Here is a 21,052-nt window from a genome sequence, read left to right on the forward strand (position 1 = left end):
CTACCTATAACAAGACCTACCCAGTAACAACCCACACTGCATTCATACTCTGACTCATTATCTCCGTCCACCCAGCAGGTAGAACACTCGGGGGTACACTGATCGGCAGCATTTCCTCTCAGCCGTGCTGGGACATGGCAAGGGCGCAGGATAAATGACAGGATATAGTGGCAGGAGAAGGAGGTCAGCGGAGCCGGGAGCCTATGCGGCCATCTTGGTCGCCAGCCTGGCTCCTCCCCCCCCATATCCATTGTTGGTATTTAGTCAAGACATGCCCTGGACTTTACCACAAATTTCAGATAACCAAGGACAAAAAAATGTAATTTATCCTTTAGCTGTTGTAAGTACAAGAGAGCTGGGCGAGCCTGTTTAAAATCCATACTCTTTAAAATTGGCACGATAAAAAAAAAAAAAAAGTTCTGGGGTACATCATATAAAATTTACAGAATAGTACAAAGTGTAGCAGATCCTGTGGAGACTCTCAGTCGCAGCCACAGGGTGCTAGCAACTGCCATCTAGTGTTCTCCCTCGGTATCGCGAGCAGGCGGTGAAATAGGTCCAGGTGAAACCTGATCAGTAAAAAACATTTGTAAACGGTAAAAGGTCCCAGAAGATAAGGCTCAGCTAGTGACGTTGTCTTCAGCATTAAAGATTTACGTACACTGGGTTTGCGCAGTTCCAGCTCTTCCCTCTCCAATTTCCTTAGACTGCCAAAGGACTCCCTTATTAACCCCACATCCTGTTTGGTTATTAGTTCAGGGTTGGTGTACAGTTCGCCTCATCCCAACCTTTCAAGGCTACTCTTGATGTATTTAAGCCATGGTATACTAAGGGCATGATCAAGGGTCATGCACTCTTTTAAAACCGTCTGGCTCAATGTTAATTCCTTTCTCAACCAAGTTTTTAACCAAAATGTTAGGGGACGTAGTGCCAGAAATTCGCTTAAATAAGGCACCCCTAATTCCTTGTGTACCACCATATTAGATAAGCCAAGGGGAACACCCAAAAGACGCTTCAGGAAGCTGTTCTCAGCTCCCTGGGTATCGTCTGCAGTGAAGGGCCCCCATAATTTGCTTCCGGAGGAAGCTGTCACTACACTCTTAGCTTGATAAATCTTCAACAATGCTCCAATAGGTCTGTTTCACAACCAAGAGGCAAAGTTGAAGATAGCTGCGTTCACCCGCACCAGATCCCCCTTCTTTCTTTATATTAATGATTTAGACAAAGCCCTTTTTATCAACAGGGTTTGATTATCAGCATGTGGGCCGACTTGGTCTACCTGTACTACTATACGCGACGATGCAGTCCTTATATCCAGGACTGCTAGGGGGTTACAAACCCTACTTGATGCCTTCTCCACTTTCATGTCGGATCGGGAATTATCCATCAACGATTCAAAATCCTATGTCATCCAAGAGGGGACACGTCCCAAAAAATAGTTTCACTTCAGGGTAGGTTTGGCTAAGGTACCTCGCACAGACATCTTCTCACACCAGGGGGTAGTATTGGATGCCCACGTGAAATGGGGCCCACTCAAACAAAGAAAGAACGCAGCTATCTTCAACTTTGCCTCTAGGTTGGGAAATCCTTTCAGCAATATGGGGCCTATCAAAGTTTACAATGACACAATCCCCCGGGTATGATTTGTGAGAGCTACCAACACAACTCGCTCTACGCACCATCTTAACGTTTTTCTCCACCCGTTTTCCCAATTGTGGGTTATGTGATAGCCAGTGTAAGACTTTGTTCTTTAACTGGGGGAAATCCTCCTTTGTGCCCTGTGTGAGGGTTGGCACGTTTCCCAATACCACTACATACAAGGTTGATTCCACTGGCAGATGTATAACTGGTAAACCCGGGGGGGGGGATTCCCCTCCCCCCTTAGGCTGCACCCCCATTGGGTGAATTTTTTCCTGGGGCTGAGGCTGCAGTGTCAATCTGCCCCTGGGATTATAATTTCCATTCTGAGAGGACAACGGAAGGTCTTCATTAACTTGTCCCCCCTGTGACTGTAGCTGGCCACTGGAGTTTTTAGGCAGGATGTCCAGATTCGGTGGATCCAATAGGGAGCTTTGTCCTGAGTGGTCATCTGGCCCTCCGGTTAATACAGGTGAAATAAGGCATTTAAAATCTGATAAACTCCTTTCAATCGATGCCAGACGATGAATTATCCGGCCCAGCTTGGAGTCCAGCATACTCCTCATCGATGCTTGGAAAGATTGCAGTGCACCCATCACATCTGACTTGGACAGTATTGGTGTGGAAATTGGGGCATTAGGGAGCATGTTGGGTTTTAATCTTTTGGCTTTACCCCCTGTTGTTTGGGATTTTTTTTGGTGCCTGTCCGTAACCCTTCCCCTATACCACCCGACACAGTCAGAAGTGAGCTCCCTTGCATGGGTGCATTAGGTGTTACTGTGTGTTTACTGGAGATAATTGCAGCCGCTGTGTGCCCCTGATTTGAGTTAGCTTCATTACCCCTGTGGATGGTATGGTAACGGCAGGGGAAAGGGGCAACCGATGGGCTGTGGGGTACGGGATTGACCCACTCCCATCAAGCATCCCTGTGCTATTTAGAAGAATGGATGGATCGTTATCACCGGTGGCACTGTCGGCACTGGCCAGGGTCACATGTGTGTCTACGTGCGTAGAGGATGGAGCAACAATAGGGGATCTAGAAAGACGTTGATTGACCAGCTCAATCTCCTTATCCAGGACTGCTGCAGCACGCTGGAGAAAGGAGTCCATGGTGGTCACTGGGGCAATGGTGCCAGCTGCAGCCCTTCCAGGGGCTAAAATGACTTTACGCCTATCCATGGTGGCCAATACTGGCTTTTTAAAGTGTTTAGCTGATGGAATTTAAGTCCAGGGTTTTTAAAAAAGGTCAGTGATATAAATATAACAGAGTGCAACACCAGGGTACCCCAAGTCACAAAGGCGGTCACAAAGGCGCTTCTGCAAGTTTCTACAGCGAACTCCCCTGCAAACTGTGATTTGTATGCGGGAGTAGAGCAGGAATAGAGCAAAGTAAGACCAGGCACCTTCCTACCTTCTCCTCGATCACTGAGTGCTCCACACGAGGTCCGGGGTAGACAGATGTGCTCTGCTGGAGGTATTGATGGAATTTCCAGTTTCCAGTGGCGGACCAAGAGAGTAGGCGCAGCCTAGCCTCAACCGGTCTCGGACAGGCGCAGACGGGCCTGCCCTTGGCCCGGGCTTTGCCCGGGTGCGTCCTGCATTGCGGGAGCCCGCGCTCCCTTTTAAGCACCTCCTGGTGTGAAACAAACGTGTTGGCGCCTCCCTGGCGCTTGGGACTGTGGGCTTTGAAGTCCCCTCTCTGCAGGCGGATGAGCGTCAGCGGTGCTTGCGGTATTACGGCACTGAAAATACGGGCACCTGTCAGGCATGGACACGTCCCACAAAGTTTAGCAATTATGAAATGTTTTGATTCATTATTTTCTTGTCTGAACTTAGCTGGTCACTTTCTTTGCTTTCTACATTTTTCTTCATGGATATTTGCTACGGTGATATTCTTTTCACCTGCATAGTTCTCTTGGTCTCTTCTCGTGCATTTCAGTTATTTAGATATTTTTGTTAGTTTGTCGGTAGGAAGCGGGATGTGTTGGGATAGAATGCTGAATGAGAGTTCCCTGCTTGGAACTCGGAATGATGCAGGGAGATCGGGATTCGAGAGAGAGGCAGATGCTGCCATACAGGGAGAAATAAAGTTTGGCTCAACCACTCACAGCCGATTGGACTACCTTTCACAGAAGAGTCATAGGTTTTTCTCCAGGTCCTCTGGATCAGTTTACAGGCTTTTTTTGCAGCTACGAGGGTCTCATTGAACCATTTTAATTTATTTATTTATTTAATGTGATTTTTATATAGCGCAAATTTTACCCGAAGGTGTTAGAGTGCTTTACATAAGAACCAGTTTCAATACATAAGGACTTAGGATTACGTGCGTTACATAAAAGATACAAACAGAAAAAAATGCAAAATGTACAAGTTGTAAAGTCACACAAGAGAGTCACTCAAGTAAGCGATACAAATGGATAAACTGTAAGCGTCACATAGGAATGGTAGAGAGTACAATGGTCTACAGCATAATCTAGTGATTAGAGTTATCTCTGTATACATATATATACAAACAGTAGATTTGGGTGGGAGCGATACAGGGGTATGTAAAAAAGGCAAATCAGAAACATTTGAGGATCGTCAAGGGAGAAACGAGGGAGAATGGTAAAGGCCAAGGGAACGGACAAGATGGTGGGCCAGGGTCAGGAGAAAGAAGCGGCCGAGAGCAGCAGCAAAATGGCGGCCAGGACAAAAGAAAAAAGTAAAGAAGTCCATGAGACAGTAAGGGTTGGTGCCCATTCCTGGCATGTGACACGTGTAACTCAGTCATGTGGCACATGCCACAGCTTATATGACATGTGCCACAGCATGTCATAGATTTCTGACATGCTCTTTCATGATTAACTGCCAGATCCCATGAGAGTAACCCAGTGAGTATGACCCAAAGTGCCAGGAGAAGTCCAGGGGGGGTACATAGTTAAAGCAAATCAAAGTCAGGAAGGGAGAGGAGGTGTGTGGGCTCGGGTCCACTGGATCAACGCCGAAGACCAGTTATTCATTTATCTATCTATGCGTTTTCATACAGCGCGGACTCCACCCGAAGGAGGCGTCATGAGTTGAAGTAAGCCTCTACTTTAACATATTCTCGGCAGGCTCCACATTGGAAGCCAACAGCAGATGGCTGAACAAAATAAAATTACTAAATTCCTGTAAATCCAAATGATGCAATTGTCGTTTCGGGGTTGTGGTGCATTCGTGAACAGTACTGTTGATGGTCATAGGGACCATGTAGTGGTCAATCAAGGAAATGGCCAAGGGGTAGAAACAAGTAAATTACTTATAGTTGAAACCATAGGGTCGAGAAGGTGGTCAGCAGTGTGTGTCGAGCCTACAACTAATTGGGATAGTTGCATGACTGTAAGGTCAGCCAGAAAATTGCGAATTTAACTGGCTAGAGCTCTACCTCCCGAAATTGACGTGTATGATTGATGACATAGCAACAATTCAAGTATGTCATGATTTATGGGAGGGTGTATGACCATACACGACTGATTTATACCTGGTTACCTCTGAGGCGGAAGCCGGAGGCTTTGTTTGCACTCGTTTTTAAAATTGTATTTTTTTTGTGTTTGGAACCTTTTAAAAAAACTCACACCTTACCCAGAGCACTCCTCTGGTTCTAGCATCCTCCCAGGCTTCCCACTACCAGCGGATCAAGCGCTGCTCCTCGGGCAAGTTTTCAGGGCCGCCATCGCAGCGAACACGAGGCCACGCCCACCGTTAGGCCACGCCCACCTCGGCAACCTATGAATAGCGCTGATTGAAAGCGCATTCAGTTGAATTGGTTACCTCTGAGGCGGAAGCCGGAGGCTTTGTTTGCACTCGTTTTTAAAATTGTATTTTTTTTGTGTTTGGAACCTTTTAAAAAAACTCACACCTTACCCAGAGCACTCCTCTGGTTCTAGCATCCTCCCAGGCTTCCCACTACCAGCGGATCAAGCGCTGCTCCGTGGGCAAGTTTTCAGGGCCGCCATCGCAGCGAACGCGAGGCCACGCCCACTGTCTCTTTCCTTAAATGTGCCTTCTACGCAAGCGCAGCGGACGAGCGCAGCGGGTGCGCCGTTTGCGCGCCGAAGGCGCGCCTAAGGCAAGCCCGTCTGCGCTCGACCGGGCTTAGGGCCAGAACCTATGCCGGATCCAGCTCCCACAAGGGTAAGCTATTCCCGTCGAGACCTTCTTAGTCTCAGACCCGCTAATGACAGCACTTGCAACTATGTACACGATCTAGACGGACCCTTTACTAGCTGCATCATCTGCAGCCCAGTCCAGTTACAACTCCCCAAACTTCCAGTACCCCCCCGGGCCTTAAACTAGCCACATTAAACTGCAGGTCTCTACCCATGCATTCCATGCTCATTAATCATCTCATAGTAGACCACGACCTGGATATACTGTTCCTTACAGAAACGTGGATCACCGATCACTCGGATTCGGATGTAGTCATGGCCCTACCCCCGGGCTTCCTTATCCAGTCTCAACCACGCCCCACCGGCAGAGGAGGCGGACTAGCCATCATCTTCCGGGATCACTTATCTTGTAGATCTAGCGATGCCCAAATCCTGGACTCCGAAAGCTGCCTTTTTACCATCCAGCTAGCCCCGACAAGTACCTTGTCTGGCCTATTGGTATATCGTCCCCCTGGCCATTTTGGCCCTTTTGCGGTCGTTCTCCTTGAATCCATATCATCCTTGGCCCATCTCACCTCCAATTTCTCTATTCTGGGAGACTTAAACATTCACTTCGACGACCCTCTAGACACAGGGGCATCCGACTTGATTAATGACCTGGCGGCCTATGGCCTCCTTCTTATCAACTCCGGAGCCACACACAATAAGGGACATTTGCTAGACCCAGTGTTCACTAACTTCCTTTCCCTACAAACCAAAGAGTCCCTCCCCCTCCCGTGGACGGACCACTTCTTGGTCACTATCCACTTACCAGGGTCATTCAGGAAACCCCAAAAACCAGCTACTTATACCAGGGACAGGGCATGGGCCAGACTCTCGGCGGAGGACTGGACCAGAGCCCTAAACTCAACAACCCCTAGTCTTCCGGATGACCCGGCCACTGCAGACAAACAGTTCAGGGAGTGGATTTCCACCTCCCTCGACTCCATCCTCCCTATAAAAACTCGTGAGGTGAAAAACAGGAAAATTGGCTCTGCCCCTTGGTACAGCCCTGAACTCAGATCTCTCCGCAAAGAGTGCAAAAAAGCAGAGAGATTGTGGAGAAAGGAATGGCTCCATACCAGTAAGGACGCCTACCGCAGGTCGGTGAGAATTTATAAATCCACCATGAAGCGTACTAAAGCCGCCTACTATGACGCCAGAATACAGAACTCCACCAACTCGGCTAGAGAATCTTACCTTATCGCCAAAGAACTGCTTAAAATACCAGGGCCATCTTCTTCGCACCCACCTCCACCGGACAGAAGTACCGAACTGGCATCCTACTTCGATTCCAAAATTGCCCGGATACTAGCCTCCCTTCCACCTCCTAGTCCATCCAACCACACGGACAAAGAGGCGGCCACTATTCCTATGGGTAACAGCTTACATCCCCATCTGTCCACATTTAGAGCAATATCTCTGGACGAAGTAGTTTCAACACTGGCCAAGATGAAAAGCGGCTCCCCTCTTGACCCGGCCCCTGTGAGATTCCTAAAAACTGTGTCCCCTAGCATAGCTCCCACTATCATGGAACTAATCAACATCTCTCTTTCGCAAGGCTCTGTTCCTTCGAACTGGAAGAGCGCTGTTGTCAAGGCTCTTCTCAAAAAACCTCAACTGGACCCCGCGGACATGGCCAACTACAGACCGATCTCGCTTCTCCCATGCATTAGCATGATGGCTGAGAAATTGGTTAATGTGCAACTTTCCCAGTACCTCGAAGTCAACAATCTCCTGCGTCGGTCCCAAACCGGATTCCGCCCCGGCCATGGCACGGACACCGCACTCCTCACTGTCATCGAGGAGGCAAGTGCATTCTGGATTCAGGAGGGTCAGTGGCGGTGATCCTCCTGGACCTCAGCGCAGCCTTTGACACGGTAGACCACTGTGTCCTTCTCCATCGGCTGGCCAGGGCAGGAATCGCGGGTACTGCGCTCGCTTGGATAGACTTGTTTCTATCAGGCCGCTCATTTCAGGTTTGGGACGGCAACTCACACTCTGCCCCTCTTCCACTCTTAAGCGGAGTCCCCCAGGGGTCTTCGCTTAGTCCCACCCTGTTTAATGTTTACATGGCCCCCCTTGAGGATGTCGTTGCCCCTTAAGGGATAAAAATAGTGAGCTATGCGGACGACACGCAATTGGTCGTCTCACTATCTCACCTTGACAAACACCCAGATAACCTATTGAACTGCCTCCAGGACATTTACAACTGGATGAGCGAGTCCTCTCTGAAGCTCAACGGAGCGAAAACTGAAATCATGCTCATGGGCAAGAAATGGACAACCATCCCCCCTTCGGTCTGGCCAGACGTTTTCAGTGAGGTGCCAACCCCGAAAAGTGAAATCAAGACACTGGGAGTCTGGCTGGAACCTGAGTTGACCATGAAGACCCAGGCAGCCAAAACAGCAGGAATATGTTTTGGGCTCATGCGATCCATCCGCAAGATCCTTCCACTTCTTCCTCCCTTATCAAGGAAACTACTGGTTCAAGGTCTCATTCTTGCCCGGCTTGACTACAGGAACGCCGTTTACGTCGGGGCCCCTGAATCCACCTTGGCTAAACTCCAACGCACCCAAAATGCGGCGGCGCGGCTCATTATGTGCCTCCCCCCCAGAGCCTCGGCCAGACCTGCCCTCAAGGCCCTACACTGGCTTCCTGTGCGTCAGAGGGTAGAATTCAAGGCTCTGTGCACTGCCCATAAACTCATCAACGGTGTTGGCCCCGCTGTCCTGAAAGATATGGTCACCCCCTACAAAGCCCCCAGACTCCTGCGCTCGGACAACGAACGCTTGGCCACGGTCCCTAGATTCAGGAAGGTACGCACCGGTGGTCGACGCTTTTCGGTTAAAGCGTCCTCAGGATGGAACTCACTCCCCCGTAGCCTGCGTCTGGAATCCTGTTACCCCCTCTTCCGTAAAAGACTGAAAACTTTCCTTTTCCCCAAATAGTACCCCTCCCATTCCCTCCGGTCTCCAATAATTTCACAGTGCGGGGATGCCTCCGGGTCACCAGGCGCTCTATAAATCGCTAAATAAAATAATAAATATAAAATAATTTTGGAATGGGTATTATTTATGACCTGTCAAAATGATTTATGTCCGTCAAAGTGATGTATGACATCAAATGACAGGCCTTAATTGGAATAAAATCTGCAGAAAATAATCCCCAAAAACTTAATCAACGCCTCATGTCTCTGTAAAGTAAGTCACCATAATGTGAATTTTGAAGAGGGCCAAATGAGGGCGGCAAGATTTTGTTTTAAGAGGAAAATTCTACGAAATAATAATTGAACGTAGAAAACTAACAGCAATCCATGAAGCACAGTATTTTGTTCTTGACGGGTTAATCCCGTAAAGTCAGCATTAAGCCGGTCGAAAAACTTTCGAAGCTACTTAAATCTGATTAACAAAGATAATTTCTTCGAAAACAGAAAGTGCTCATCATCAGCGAACGGCCTGCTCGTTAATTCTGGGGTGACGGTCAGAGCTTCTGTCTTCAGCCTCCCCTTGTGAGGGCGCTGCAGGAAGTGGGGAACAGTCGGACCCACCCTCTCCGCAGTACTGCGGGCTATGCAACGCTGGAAGCAGAGCCTGTACGCACAGCTACTGTCTGCGGTCGTTCATTACCTCATGTAGGAAGGACCTCTGCACTAGTCTATGCGCCACGCCCAGTCACAGGCCTCGACTTGCCATGCCCACACATCCTTCTCATTACTAGGCGGGGACTATCACTCCATCCCCATGGCGACAGTGACGTCTTCCCGCCCTGGATTTTATTGGAGGAAACCCCGTGGTTTGCGGCCCCGGCCTACCATTCTAACCTAACTTCCTTGCCCAGTATTTAGCCCCGCCTTACCACTTTCCCCGAATTGGATAGAACGGCGACAGAAAGCGCTGCCATTCATCAAGCATTGTGCCAGCGATTGGTCAAGACGAACGTCACTCCTAGGTGAAGCTCCGCCGCCTCGTCCGACTCCTCGGGTAGGTTGAGACGGGGAAGCCTCTTTTTTCCGCTGTAGCTCAAAGCGGGTCGAGTCGGTGGTGCAGCGCAGAGACGGTGAAGGTGAGCGTGGTTGCGTCTCCTGGACGTTGGTCTTAGATTCGCAGGAGAAGGGGGTGGGCTGTAGAATTGAGATTTGGGACGAGAGCAGGTTCTCCTTTCGGGGACAGGAGGCAGGGTCGGCGTCGGTGGGCCTTACTAGCAACTGGCAGTAACTCCATCTTGTCAATGGGTATAACCACTGCAAAAGGCGAGGGGGATCTGCTGCAGTTCTAGCTTTTCCCCGCCTTATGCATAGGTCCTATTAACTGGCGGGTTGGTATTTATGGAATTGTTAGTGAGGCCCGTTGCACCCACTTTTAGTCTTTAGGACAATCCCCCCCCACCTGCTTCTCCGTTTTTTCTCCCGTTGCAACGGGTAGCAAACGACATTGCGTGCGTGAGGGTGGTATGTCAGAACTGTCATTACAGGAGGGCTGTTTAAAGGGTCCGCAGCATAGATGTAGACTTTGAGTGCGATGGGCATGGTCATTAAATTGTGTGTATGGGGGTTAACTACTCTGCCAAATGGGCGCGGCGGTAACGTTTAACGTGCAGACGGCCATCTTAGTACAGGTGGGGCCGCTCTGAGGGCGTGGCCCTGCTGCTGCGGGCGCTAGGCGTGGTGCTGTTCGCGCGCGCTGTGCCTTGAGAATCGCGCCCTTACTCTCTCTCTCTTCCCACCGCAGGTCGCCAGCCCCGGTGTGTGAATCGCCCCCTCTGCCCGCCATGGACAAGGCCGCGGACACCAAGAAGGCCGACAGCCAAGAGCGCCTTGAGCATATCCAGAAGGCCAAGCTAGCCGAGCAGGCGGAGCGCTACGATGACATGGCTGCTTGCATGAAGACAGTCACCGAGGAGGGCGGCGAGCTCACCAACGAGGAGCGCAACCTGTTGTCCGTGGCCTACAAAAACGTGGTGGGGTCTCGGCGATCCGCATGGAGAGTCATCTCCAGCATCGAACAGAAGACCGAAGGCAACGACAAAAAATGCGATATGGCGCGGCAGTACCGAGAGAAGGTGGAGCAAGAGCTCAAGGATATCTGCAAAGATGTGCTGGTAAGTAACGACTAGAATCGCACGGTCTCTGTTGCTGCACTTCTGGGCAGGGCCCTTGAGTTTTGACAGGCTTACCAAGGGTCCTAAGTCCGCCTTCATAGCGCACGCGTCAAGGGTGTTTTCTCATTAAAATGCAAACGGTAAATTCACATAGTAGTTTTGCGCTAGAGCGTGTAACTTTTCCACTACTAACCTAATACAAAAACACAAACGCATGGTCATACAGTTCTTAGACCTTTTTGGATGGGCGATAAATCCCAAGATAGGGGCTTCAAGTATCTGAGTCCTTCCGCACCCACGTGTTGTCTTAATCCGGCGAACGAGCAGCAACTAGATCTCAGCTCACAAGACTTCCAGCAAGACGCCATGTGAAGCTCTTGAAGCAAGAGTTGCCTGAGCCATAATATTGTGCCTAGAGTAAGCTATGTAAATAAAACATTGCTTGTGTAATCGGTCACATTTTCGAAGACCAGCAGCTTTCAGAACAGTATGGGGTATCAAGAATGTTGCAGCTGTATATCTTGGCATGGACCTTTAATTGCGACGTGTGGGCAGGATTTTCACCTGGAATATCTTCGATGGTAGAGGATGCCCCACCCAAGCCTACTGTAAACGTCCAACACATCCAGGTGGGTAAATGAGTGCAGGTTCGTAAAACAATTGGCATATTATATTTCGAAGGCATGAGGTTTAATTTCCCGGTGGTGGATAATCATTTCACGTGGGTAGCTTGACGGATCTGGGTTCTAAATCTTTTTCTACTCTGCTTTACACTTCTAACTCGTTCCGCGAAAACTTTCTAACATAAAAGCTGATATAGTTCAACTTCTCACGGTAGCGTCTTGGAGTGGAAAAAAGACTAATTATGCTAATTCGGTGGAGTCGTAGCACCAGGAAAGATAGGGGTGTAAATTGACCGCCCCGAATGTGCTGTCCGATGTACAATATGGTTTGAATCGCTTTCTGTGAATAGATTATCACGTGGTGCATTTTTGATTTCCTACAACGGATTATTGTGCACTCGCGCAACTTAGTTTCGCGAAGTACTGCATACACTTAACAATACGATGATGAGTCATCTACTCGTCCACCGTTCTGACCATCGCAGATTTTGAATAGGCCATTCGCTTGTTCTCACCTTATTGCGGCTCAGTGCGCCGCCCACTATGATGCATTCCCATTTTCGCTGTACCATTGAACTATAGCTTCCTTGTTTCCGTAAAACTCCTGTGTAACCAGTCAATCGGGACGAGCAGTGTAGCACACTTTATTAGTCGAGCCAATGTCAAGTCCTCCATAACCTGCCTACATTTTGCATTTGCGACTTGTGGCATTTATCTCACAAGAATATTGTATGAGTTGTAATGGGGTAGGCCCTCGTAACTCATGGACCTGGGTCAGTATGAAAGTACAAAAGATTGGGTGGTCCGAGTTGAGTAGGTATTTTTACAATTTTTTCTGGTATATAATTATACATACCACAATTATTTATCACAATATATATGCTTAACTCAATAAGGATAGGGTATGCAGTATTCAAAGATGAATTGTATTTATTCCATATACAGGTGCAATTATTATACTTGTTGCTGCATACAATTACTTATAAGTCGTCTGCATATCCTCAATGTAATTTTTACAATCATTACACAAATTGTGCTCTCAGTGAGGAAGGGAGTGAGAGGCGTGTAAGGGACGTGCTAAAGGTGGTGGGACAGTTTTGCATCACATTCAAATCATAAGGCCTTTACAATTAAGGTAATGACAGTGTTCCCAAAACACATCACACATAGGTAAGAATAAATCGTTCATTTGTTCCTATGTTGTGTAGGATTCCGCGTAGTCGATGTTTCGACCCCGAATATGTGAAAGGGTTATTCTTCCCTCATGCTGGGGTCTTCATCAGGACAGTGAAGAGAGCAAGGATAATGACGGACGGCGAATCTTGCGTCGTGTCTTGGGCGTGCTCCTGTTTATTCTGTGATTTGGCGTCTTTGATGTAGTGAAGGGTATTGTGAATTCTTACTCTAGTGGGCTTGACTATGCACCGCACGTCCTTCTTGTTTGACACGAGACTTCAGCGGTCAGCACCCATCGGTTTCTCCATGATTGTGGCTGCTCGTGGTGCAGCCGCTAGCTGCTAAGAGCAAAAGGGGCTCGGCTGTCGTAGCCAATCAGCGGCCTCCAGAAGGACGTGCGGTGCATAGTGAATCCCACTAGAGGAAGAATTTACGATAACCTTCACTACATCAAAGACGCCAAATCACAGAATAAACAGGAGCACGCCCAAGGCGCGACGCAAGATTCGCCGTCCGTCATTATCCTTGCTCTCTTCACTGTCCTGATGAAGACCCCAGCATGAGGGAAGAATAACCCTTTCACATATTCGGGGTCGAAACGTCGACTACGCGGAATCCTACACACCATAGGAACAAATGAACGATTTATTCTTACCTATGTGTGATGTATTTTGGGAACACTGTCATTACCTTAATTGTAAAGGCCTTATGATTTGAATGTGATGCAAAACTGTCACACCACCTTTACCACGTCCCTTACACGCCTCTCACTCCCTTCCCCTTCCTCACTGAGAGCACCATTTGTGTAATGATTGTAAAAATTACATTGATGATATGCAGACGACTTATAAGTAATTGTATGCAGCAACAAGTATAATAATTGCACCTGTATATGGAATAAATACAATTCATCTTTGAATACTGCATACCCTATCCTTATTGAGTTAAGCATATATATTGTGATAAATAATTTTGAACAACTCGCATCTATCGTCAACGGTAATGTGGCAAATGTTTTTTCTTGCCCGAGTAGGGAGCTATACTCGGGAGTTTACATTTGCTAGACATCCAGGGAAACTTCTTAAAATATACCCCTTGAGTGGTCCTACTGTATCCTGACCTTTGGCCAGCGAAATCCCTTTACATTTCTGTTTACCTGTATTACTCAGCAAGGGGCTCAATCACCAAGGCGAATAGCAGTGGATGACTGATCCTGGTGCCTCGATCAATCCGAAAGGAGTCTGATAGCACTCCAGTTTACCCTCCATTCCTCGGTTATTAACAAAATGGTGCACCATACTATGGGTACATTATGGTGATTTTAACAGGTTGTCTGGCATTCACTAAAACTGTTCATTTCCCAACTTGCTTCGCTCTGTAATACAGACCACTACAGATTTTCAGAGCTAGCAACAATCTCTACTGGATGTCTGGAGAATATCTCAACCCAATCAGTCTCTAGATTTGGGTTGTCTTTACTCTTAAAGCTCCGGTTTTGCCAATATATTGCCCCCTTTCAATATATGCAAAAGTAACAAATGATGGGTAGAATGCTGAACAAAGCAAACATTCACCCCAATCACAAAGATCTGGGTTTAATCTAATGTTTTGCTCTCCATGCCACTCCAGTTTGAACCCAGCCATATGCAATCAGTTTTGGCCCTGCTCCTCGTGGGAACAGTCCAGCCTGAACCGCCAAACCAGGTCCTCCCTGTACCGGAAACCAGTATCCCGGGACACGTTTCTGGGCATCACCCTTCAATAACCGGGCTAGCTTGAATCCAGTGGCACATTATGCCCAGGTGTGGGTCCTGTGCTCCCCTTCCCACTTGGGGTGACAAGAAGAACAAGTGTTGGACGGGTTGCTGAACAATGCAATCATTCACCACACCCCCCCGCCCCCCCCCCCCCCCCCCCCCCCCCAAATCTCTCTCTCTCTCATCTGGGTTTAATTCCTTGTTCCTCTGCTCCCCATGCCATTTCAGTTCAAACTCTGCCACTTGCAAATCCGTGTAGGCCCTGCGCCTTATGGGAACAGCCCAGCTTGAACTGTCAGGCCAGGTTCTTCCTGGACCGGAAACGAGCATCCTATGATCGTGTTTTTTTTTTTATTCCCAGAGTGCAATTGATGTGCCCAGACGTGGAAACCTGAACAGAGTCCCTGGATGCTAGTTTCTGGTCCATGGAGGACCTTGCTGGACTGTTCCCATCGGGAGCAGGGTCAAGATTGATTTGCATATGACTGGGTTTAACCTGAAATGGCATGGGCAGCAAAAAACTATGGATTTGGACCTAGATCTCTGTACTGGGGTGAATGTTTGACATTCAACATTCTGTCCATCAGTTGTTCGTTTTCCCTTTGTATATACGTAACATGCCGGTTGCATTTCTTCCACATATTCCTTGGCTGGTTCATAAAGACCAGCTGCTAATACAGCTGGACGTAACGCTTCGTTAAATCTTAGGCTTTTATTTAATGTAATGCATACCCAAATTTGCCCAGATTCAATGGATGTAGAGGAGTCCCATGGCACCTTAATTTCGAAATAAATGATTGGTTAGCTTATTTTGACCCAATTGAGAGCATTTTTGTTTCTTCCCTTGGGCATTTTCAAACATTGCCTCACTAACTCGAGACCTCTAATTACTTGGTTATCCCAAGCCCCAGTGCTCAGTTTTCTGAGTTGGAGGTAAACTGAACAATGATCTGAGCAGATGGCACTGTGCATCTAGAAATACTTTATATTCTGCATTCTTCCCACCCATTGAGAATAATTTGCTTGTGACATGCTATGCAAGATGTATCCCAATACCCCATTGGGACGCCTGAGGTGTTAATATAAAGTGCCAGGCTTCTGAAACTGGTGGGAATGCCCAGTCCTAGCTGAATATTGGATGCAATTTACAATGATACTCATCACATCGCTCACAAATATACACAATCCTAAAATCTGCATAGGACGACTGTTTCCTTGGTCTGGCGCTGGGAGGGCCACCACTGGATTTCTATACCTTGCTCTGTCCATGGTGTATGATTACTATGAAGTAGAAAGTCTCAGTGCCCCTCCCGATCAAACTATGGTAACGAGTGCCGTAAACGGGCAGAGGCATAAACTATTCATTTACGTGTAGAAGAAACTACGCCATAGAATTGTTAGAACAATTTGACAAACAGTTGGCCAGAGTAGTGGGTGTGTTTTAATAGGAAATTTACATTGTGCTCCCCAAAAAATTAGTGCACCATGCAAGTATAATAGGGGCTGGGAACACACTGCCTCACAGTCCCAGCACTGTTCGCCCCTTTGCATCCTGGTAAATGCAGTGAACAGTTCAAACTTACATCAAAATTAGCTGGAGTTTTTCACCAAAGTTGGTGCAGACATTGCTGTATATCTCTAGACACGTGTTTCTGGGTTGAGCCCTTCATCAGTAGAGAGCAGCAGTTTTAGGGAGCAGAGAAAAATCATCTGGGGTTGCTGGAAATGCTGCTAAGTTCCTCTCTGGTCACAGGCACACAGGTGCATCTCCAAAGCTCGTCAGCTTGCTGGCTCAAGGGAGCCTTTTTAACAGAATGGGGGTTGGGAACCCACTGCCTCACAGTCCCAGCACAGTTCGCCTTTCGCATATTAAAGTATGTACATGAGCACAAGGAGTTTTGCGTAATATGATGCATAATGAAAGGCTCCTTGTTTTCTGTTTTTACGTATTTTTACAGATAAATAGAATGGGTTTCCTGTCTGCATTTATTTTTAAATGTGGATAAATACCGAAAATGGTGCTTCTTTAAGTGAACCTCTGTGCTGTCTCTCATGAATAATAGCCTAACAGCCGAGCAGATGGACAGAATGGAAAATGAGAAAACTGGATGCCATTTAAAGGCACTGTCCAGATAAATCTGTGGTATAGTGCTAAGTTACCGATGGATGTATTCTGTAATAATTGGCATCTTAAATAGCTAATACACGACACTCGTATTGAGTGTATATCAATCAGTTAAATATGGAAATATAGTTTTACTACATTTTTACACAAAATAAATTTGGATAAATGCAGCTAAAATGGCCCAAAAAGAAACATGGATAAATACAGATGGAAAGGTTAAAATATTAACATAAAACCAGGAGCCCTAATAATGAATCATATTTGCAAGTTTAGACAACTCCTACTTTTGGATACATATCTTGCCTTAATCGCACGCAATACTACTTTTAGTGCTCTTTGAGTGAATATAATGCAAACCTTGTCCCTGACTCCAAATAATGCCCTGGGCATCGGGCACTAGGAATTCCACACCTGTGGCTTTCCACAATGTTTGGCCTATTGCATTTGTCATAAGAGAACATGCCTGTGGTATCTGACATAACTTTCCCAAAGAACCCATATGGTTTCTACCAGAGCTCTGCAAACTTTTTTTCTCTAAGCCCCCCTAAAATAAAAACATTTTGGAGCCAGCGCTCCCCTCCAAACCTTTGACACGGCTTGGGGGAGGGGCTTATGACAATTTCTGGGGGATGTTTTCTATGCCATATATTCCACAATAAATGTGAGACTTACAAAGTAGCAAATCCAGCAAAAACATGTATTAACCACCAAAAAAACGCCATCATTGTTTTTTTTGTGAGCCTATCACGCTCCTCTGCCTCAATGCAACTGCACCTGCTGCAGGAATGATAACCATGCCTTTGAGCAGCAAGAAACATCCTCCAATTACATTACACAAGGTGAGATTTTTGTAAGACTTGGAAAAATTAAGTGATTCACCAAGAATCACAGGATGTTAAGCGAATGCTGGGACTTGAACCTAGTTCGAGTCCATATTGCCCACAATGTGTTGCCCCCTTTTTTGCAACGAAGGTGCCCTTGGTCTTAATGCTAGTAAGGAAAATGAGCCCAAATACCTTTTTTTTAAGACTTGATACAGTGGGCTCCTTAATCCGCTGGACTCCAGTGCTGCTGCACCTGCTTCACCAATGATACATACTGTGGGATGCCTACTCTGCCCTTTGTTAAACAGCTCACATCTTGCCACATCCCAGTCACCGTCTTTTCTCCGATGCCCACAGTAATGTGTCTCCTCTGCTACAATTTTTACTCAGAGCCCCAAAGGAACTGGCCACTGGACCCTAACTCCAATTAGTAAAAATAGTAAAACAGACATGTGGTTTAGTTGGCCCCTTATACCACTGGGATCTGGTGCCACAGCACCTGCTGTAGCAGTCATACCTACCATTCTGCAAAGCAGGCTGGCTGCTCTGTCCACTCCACTGGGCCATCACGCCTAAGCATGAGTCACAAAACAGGCTTTCTGCCTAGTTGTATAAAACAAAAACATCTCTCTGCTACACAAGGCGAATGTCTGCAATTAATTCAATCACACCAAATAATATAAAGAATGCATGGGAACCAGTATAGACTTTAACTGGTTGGGTTACTTGGAGCTTCAGTGACCTATTTATTCTCGAGAGGTGATGTGACAGTTTTGCCAGATGTGCTCTGTAGCGTCCTTTTTAATGTACGATTATAAAAATGTGGTGAGGTATAGTATGATTACTTATTACATATTTACACACACTATATATTCTAAATATAAAGAATTGACTGGCTTGGTCCCTGGATGAATAAGGTGCGCCCCCATGTTTATTGCTAGCAATCCATGTATTTATTCAGGCATTACCTGATTTTCATTGCTGGCGTTGTGATTTATTACATATACGATTGCACTTTTGTAACCGGCTTCTTAAAAAATGATATACCCCGTATTAAGTGTGATATTCGTAGCAAGTCTTGTTAGCCGAAAGCACTTGAGATGCGGACACTTTAAAATTACACGCCCCCGAAAGCAATATTGCTTGCTGAAAACAAGTGACCTAAGGTATCACGTTGGTCAATTTGGCAACATTGCAGTAATCTACCAGGACCGTCTCTGAAATTGTGTAACCGTGGTAAAAGTAGATCTCCTATCAACATTACTATTGGCAAGATTGGGGAATAGTCGGCCACTTGTTTGGATTGCGTATTTGGTGGTAGCTACCACTGGGTAAGGCTACATGACAAAATTGCATGAGTTTGAAACTAAAGTGAGATTAAATTCCGCGCAGTGGCCAAACTATGCTTTTGGACGGGAAGGCAGGCTTGTGCGCATTGCTTTTTAACGCAATCTGGTGCCCAGCTTTATCTGAAACTGTGTACACTCCCACCTCAACGGAGGGGTGGGGGGTGGACCGAATGCCTGTTTGTGGCCTGTACTAATTTTCTTGCTCCGAGTAAAATTCCTGGCCTTGGCAAAAGTGCCACCGCTCATAGTCACTAACTGCAGTGATTTACTCTGCAGCCGGGTTCGCTACTGCATTGAAAGCTTTTATATAGCTAGGCTTGTGTCGAATGAAGACATGGCATCACCACACTTGACTTATAAACCACCACAATGGGTTATTCGGATACTCCAGCCATATGTGGTGAACGAAGTAAGCACTGGCAAAGTGAAAAGGGCAGCAGCCAACTCCAGACTTGTTGGATTTGTCCGTGCTTGTTGGGTATGGAAACATGTTATGTATCAACTTAACTGATTTGTGGCATTGTTTGTGCAGCGTATTCATTTTTGGACCATACGGTCTAGATCACTAACGCTGAAATGAATTGCAGGTGCGAGTGGGTAATTTGTCTGAAGGCAGAAAAGCGTGGAACCTACAAGTTTGGGGATTTTTTGATAATTGCTTGTGCTTTTTAAAAAATTTTCTTTAGATATTTAGTTTGTTGCACTTCAGGCTTACTTATTATTGAACGCGCACTTGAAGTTACCCTCGTATGGTAAAATTGCTAATGGCTGATCGATGGATTCTGGTGTGTAAACCGATTTATAGATTTTTGTTCCGTCTTTGACCATTTTTTTACCTTGTCCAGGGAAATGCCATGGTTGTAAGTATACTTGATTTGGGACTGCACACCTAGTTTACCTTTTCTAAAGTTCTGGAAAATGTACCATGCAGCTTAATTGGTGTTTATTCCACAACATAGATTAAGGCTCCGCATTTTCCCCTTTATTTCAGCATTTGCTGGACACGTTCTTGATAGCTAAGTCTGAGAATTCTGAGAGCAAAGTCTTCTATCTAAAGATGAAGGGAGACTACTACCGGTACCTAGCCGAGGTAGCAAGCGATCAAGCCAGAGAAGGTACGTTTTTATTTTACTGAAATATTCTGTGAGTGTATGAAAGGAAATAAAACTCATTGGTGGCAATGAATCCGTAATCTGTAAAATGTGGTTCAAAGGCTTTATTTTTTTTAAGGGCTCGTGCTAACAACTGGAATACAGTATAAAGTACTGGACTGAGTACCTACCATTCCTGCAAACTGCTGGAGCTCTCGCGTCTCATTCTTTTGTACTCCATTCTGGTGCAGTGTACCAACAACCAAAGCAGAACTCGCACCAGTAGAGGTCCGATCAATGAGCAGGGAATGGGGGAGGGGGTTGTTCTTTGAAAGGTACAATAAAGGGTTTGGGGTTTTTCATTATATTTAAAGATGAAGATTTTGAGAACTTGATTGCCTGAGAGCTGCAAAGATGGTGAGCCTCTTGAGGTCTTAAACTACTATGCCAGATAGCGAATGGTCCACGTGTAAGACTTAATGTACCAAATGAACAAGTTTATATGTAGTTCTGCCCTCAGGGGGAAGCCTATTTGGAGGGTAATATGAGAGTAATGTGATGCCTGAGATCAGGCGTGCTTATTATGCATTTAAGGAACTTTTAAGAGAAATGAGATGGATTTTGGGAATAATGAAGGATGCCATTCCCATGGCTTAATTTTGGTAATACGAGGGCATAGTCTACTTTTAAGTTATGGTAGGTGTACCTTTAGTATTTCTACAGTTCCTTAGAATTCAAAGTCCTGCTGAATAGTTTAGTTGCCTGGATTGAAAGGTCGTTCATCTATCCCCTTTCTTTAGCATGGAGGGTGGTGTTAATTAAGATGCTCGTCCCCCCCCCCCCCCCCCAGCTGTTATGTTTCTAAATACTGAGGTTTGCACAAGCCTACAAATTAAGTGGTTTGTGGTCCCGAAAAGCTAAATTTTCAAGGCCAAGACATGACACTATTTATTGCTTTGTTCAGGATCCCAGGCCCCATGTCATCCAAACGACTATGATCAGTTGAACATGGGCTGTCTCTATTATATACTTACTGTCTGCAGCCGCGACCAGGTTGTTACATTGACTCAGTCTGTTTATAAGCACTGGTCCATATGGACACTAGCACAGTATGGAACTCCTCTAATTTACTCCCACCGTATTCCCATTTCAGATAACCCGGCCCTGCCCGGCCCTGCCTTCTATATTGGTCAAAACTGTTAA

The 21,052-nt window shown here is 46.5% G+C and overlaps 1 protein-coding gene and 1 long non-coding RNA gene across 3 annotated transcripts in view; one reads left to right on the forward strand and one right to left on the reverse strand.

The window, feature by feature from the left end:
• The window catches only part of LOC144762598 (uncharacterized), a 453,052-nt gene that overhangs the window by 275,210 nt on the left and 156,790 nt on the right, over positions 1-21,052 (reverse strand). The gene's annotated exons all lie outside the window — the stretch shown is intronic.
• Positions 9,671-21,052, forward strand: part of YWHAQ (tyrosine 3-monooxygenase/tryptophan 5-monooxygenase activation protein theta) — a 37,635-nt gene continuing 26,253 nt past the window's right edge. The window contains exons 1-3 of one of the 2 annotated variants that reach the window (XM_078647823.1): positions 9,671-9,787; positions 10,535-10,904; positions 19,750-19,873. In XM_078647823.1, coding sequence (XP_078503949.1) covers positions 10,575-10,904; positions 19,750-19,873 — 454 coding nt within the window. In that variant the 5' untranslated portion in view covers positions 9,671-9,787; positions 10,535-10,574. Of the gene's footprint in view, positions 9,870-10,534; positions 10,905-19,749; positions 19,874-21,052 lie in introns of both variants that reach the window. The other variant, XM_078647822.1, reaches the window with a different exon arrangement.

The sequence above is a fragment of the Lissotriton helveticus genome, chromosome 6 (genome assembly GCF_964261635.1).
Source record: "Lissotriton helveticus chromosome 6, aLisHel1.1, whole genome shotgun sequence".
In the NCBI taxonomy this organism is placed as follows: domain Eukaryota; kingdom Metazoa; phylum Chordata; class Amphibia; order Caudata; family Salamandridae; genus Lissotriton; species Lissotriton helveticus.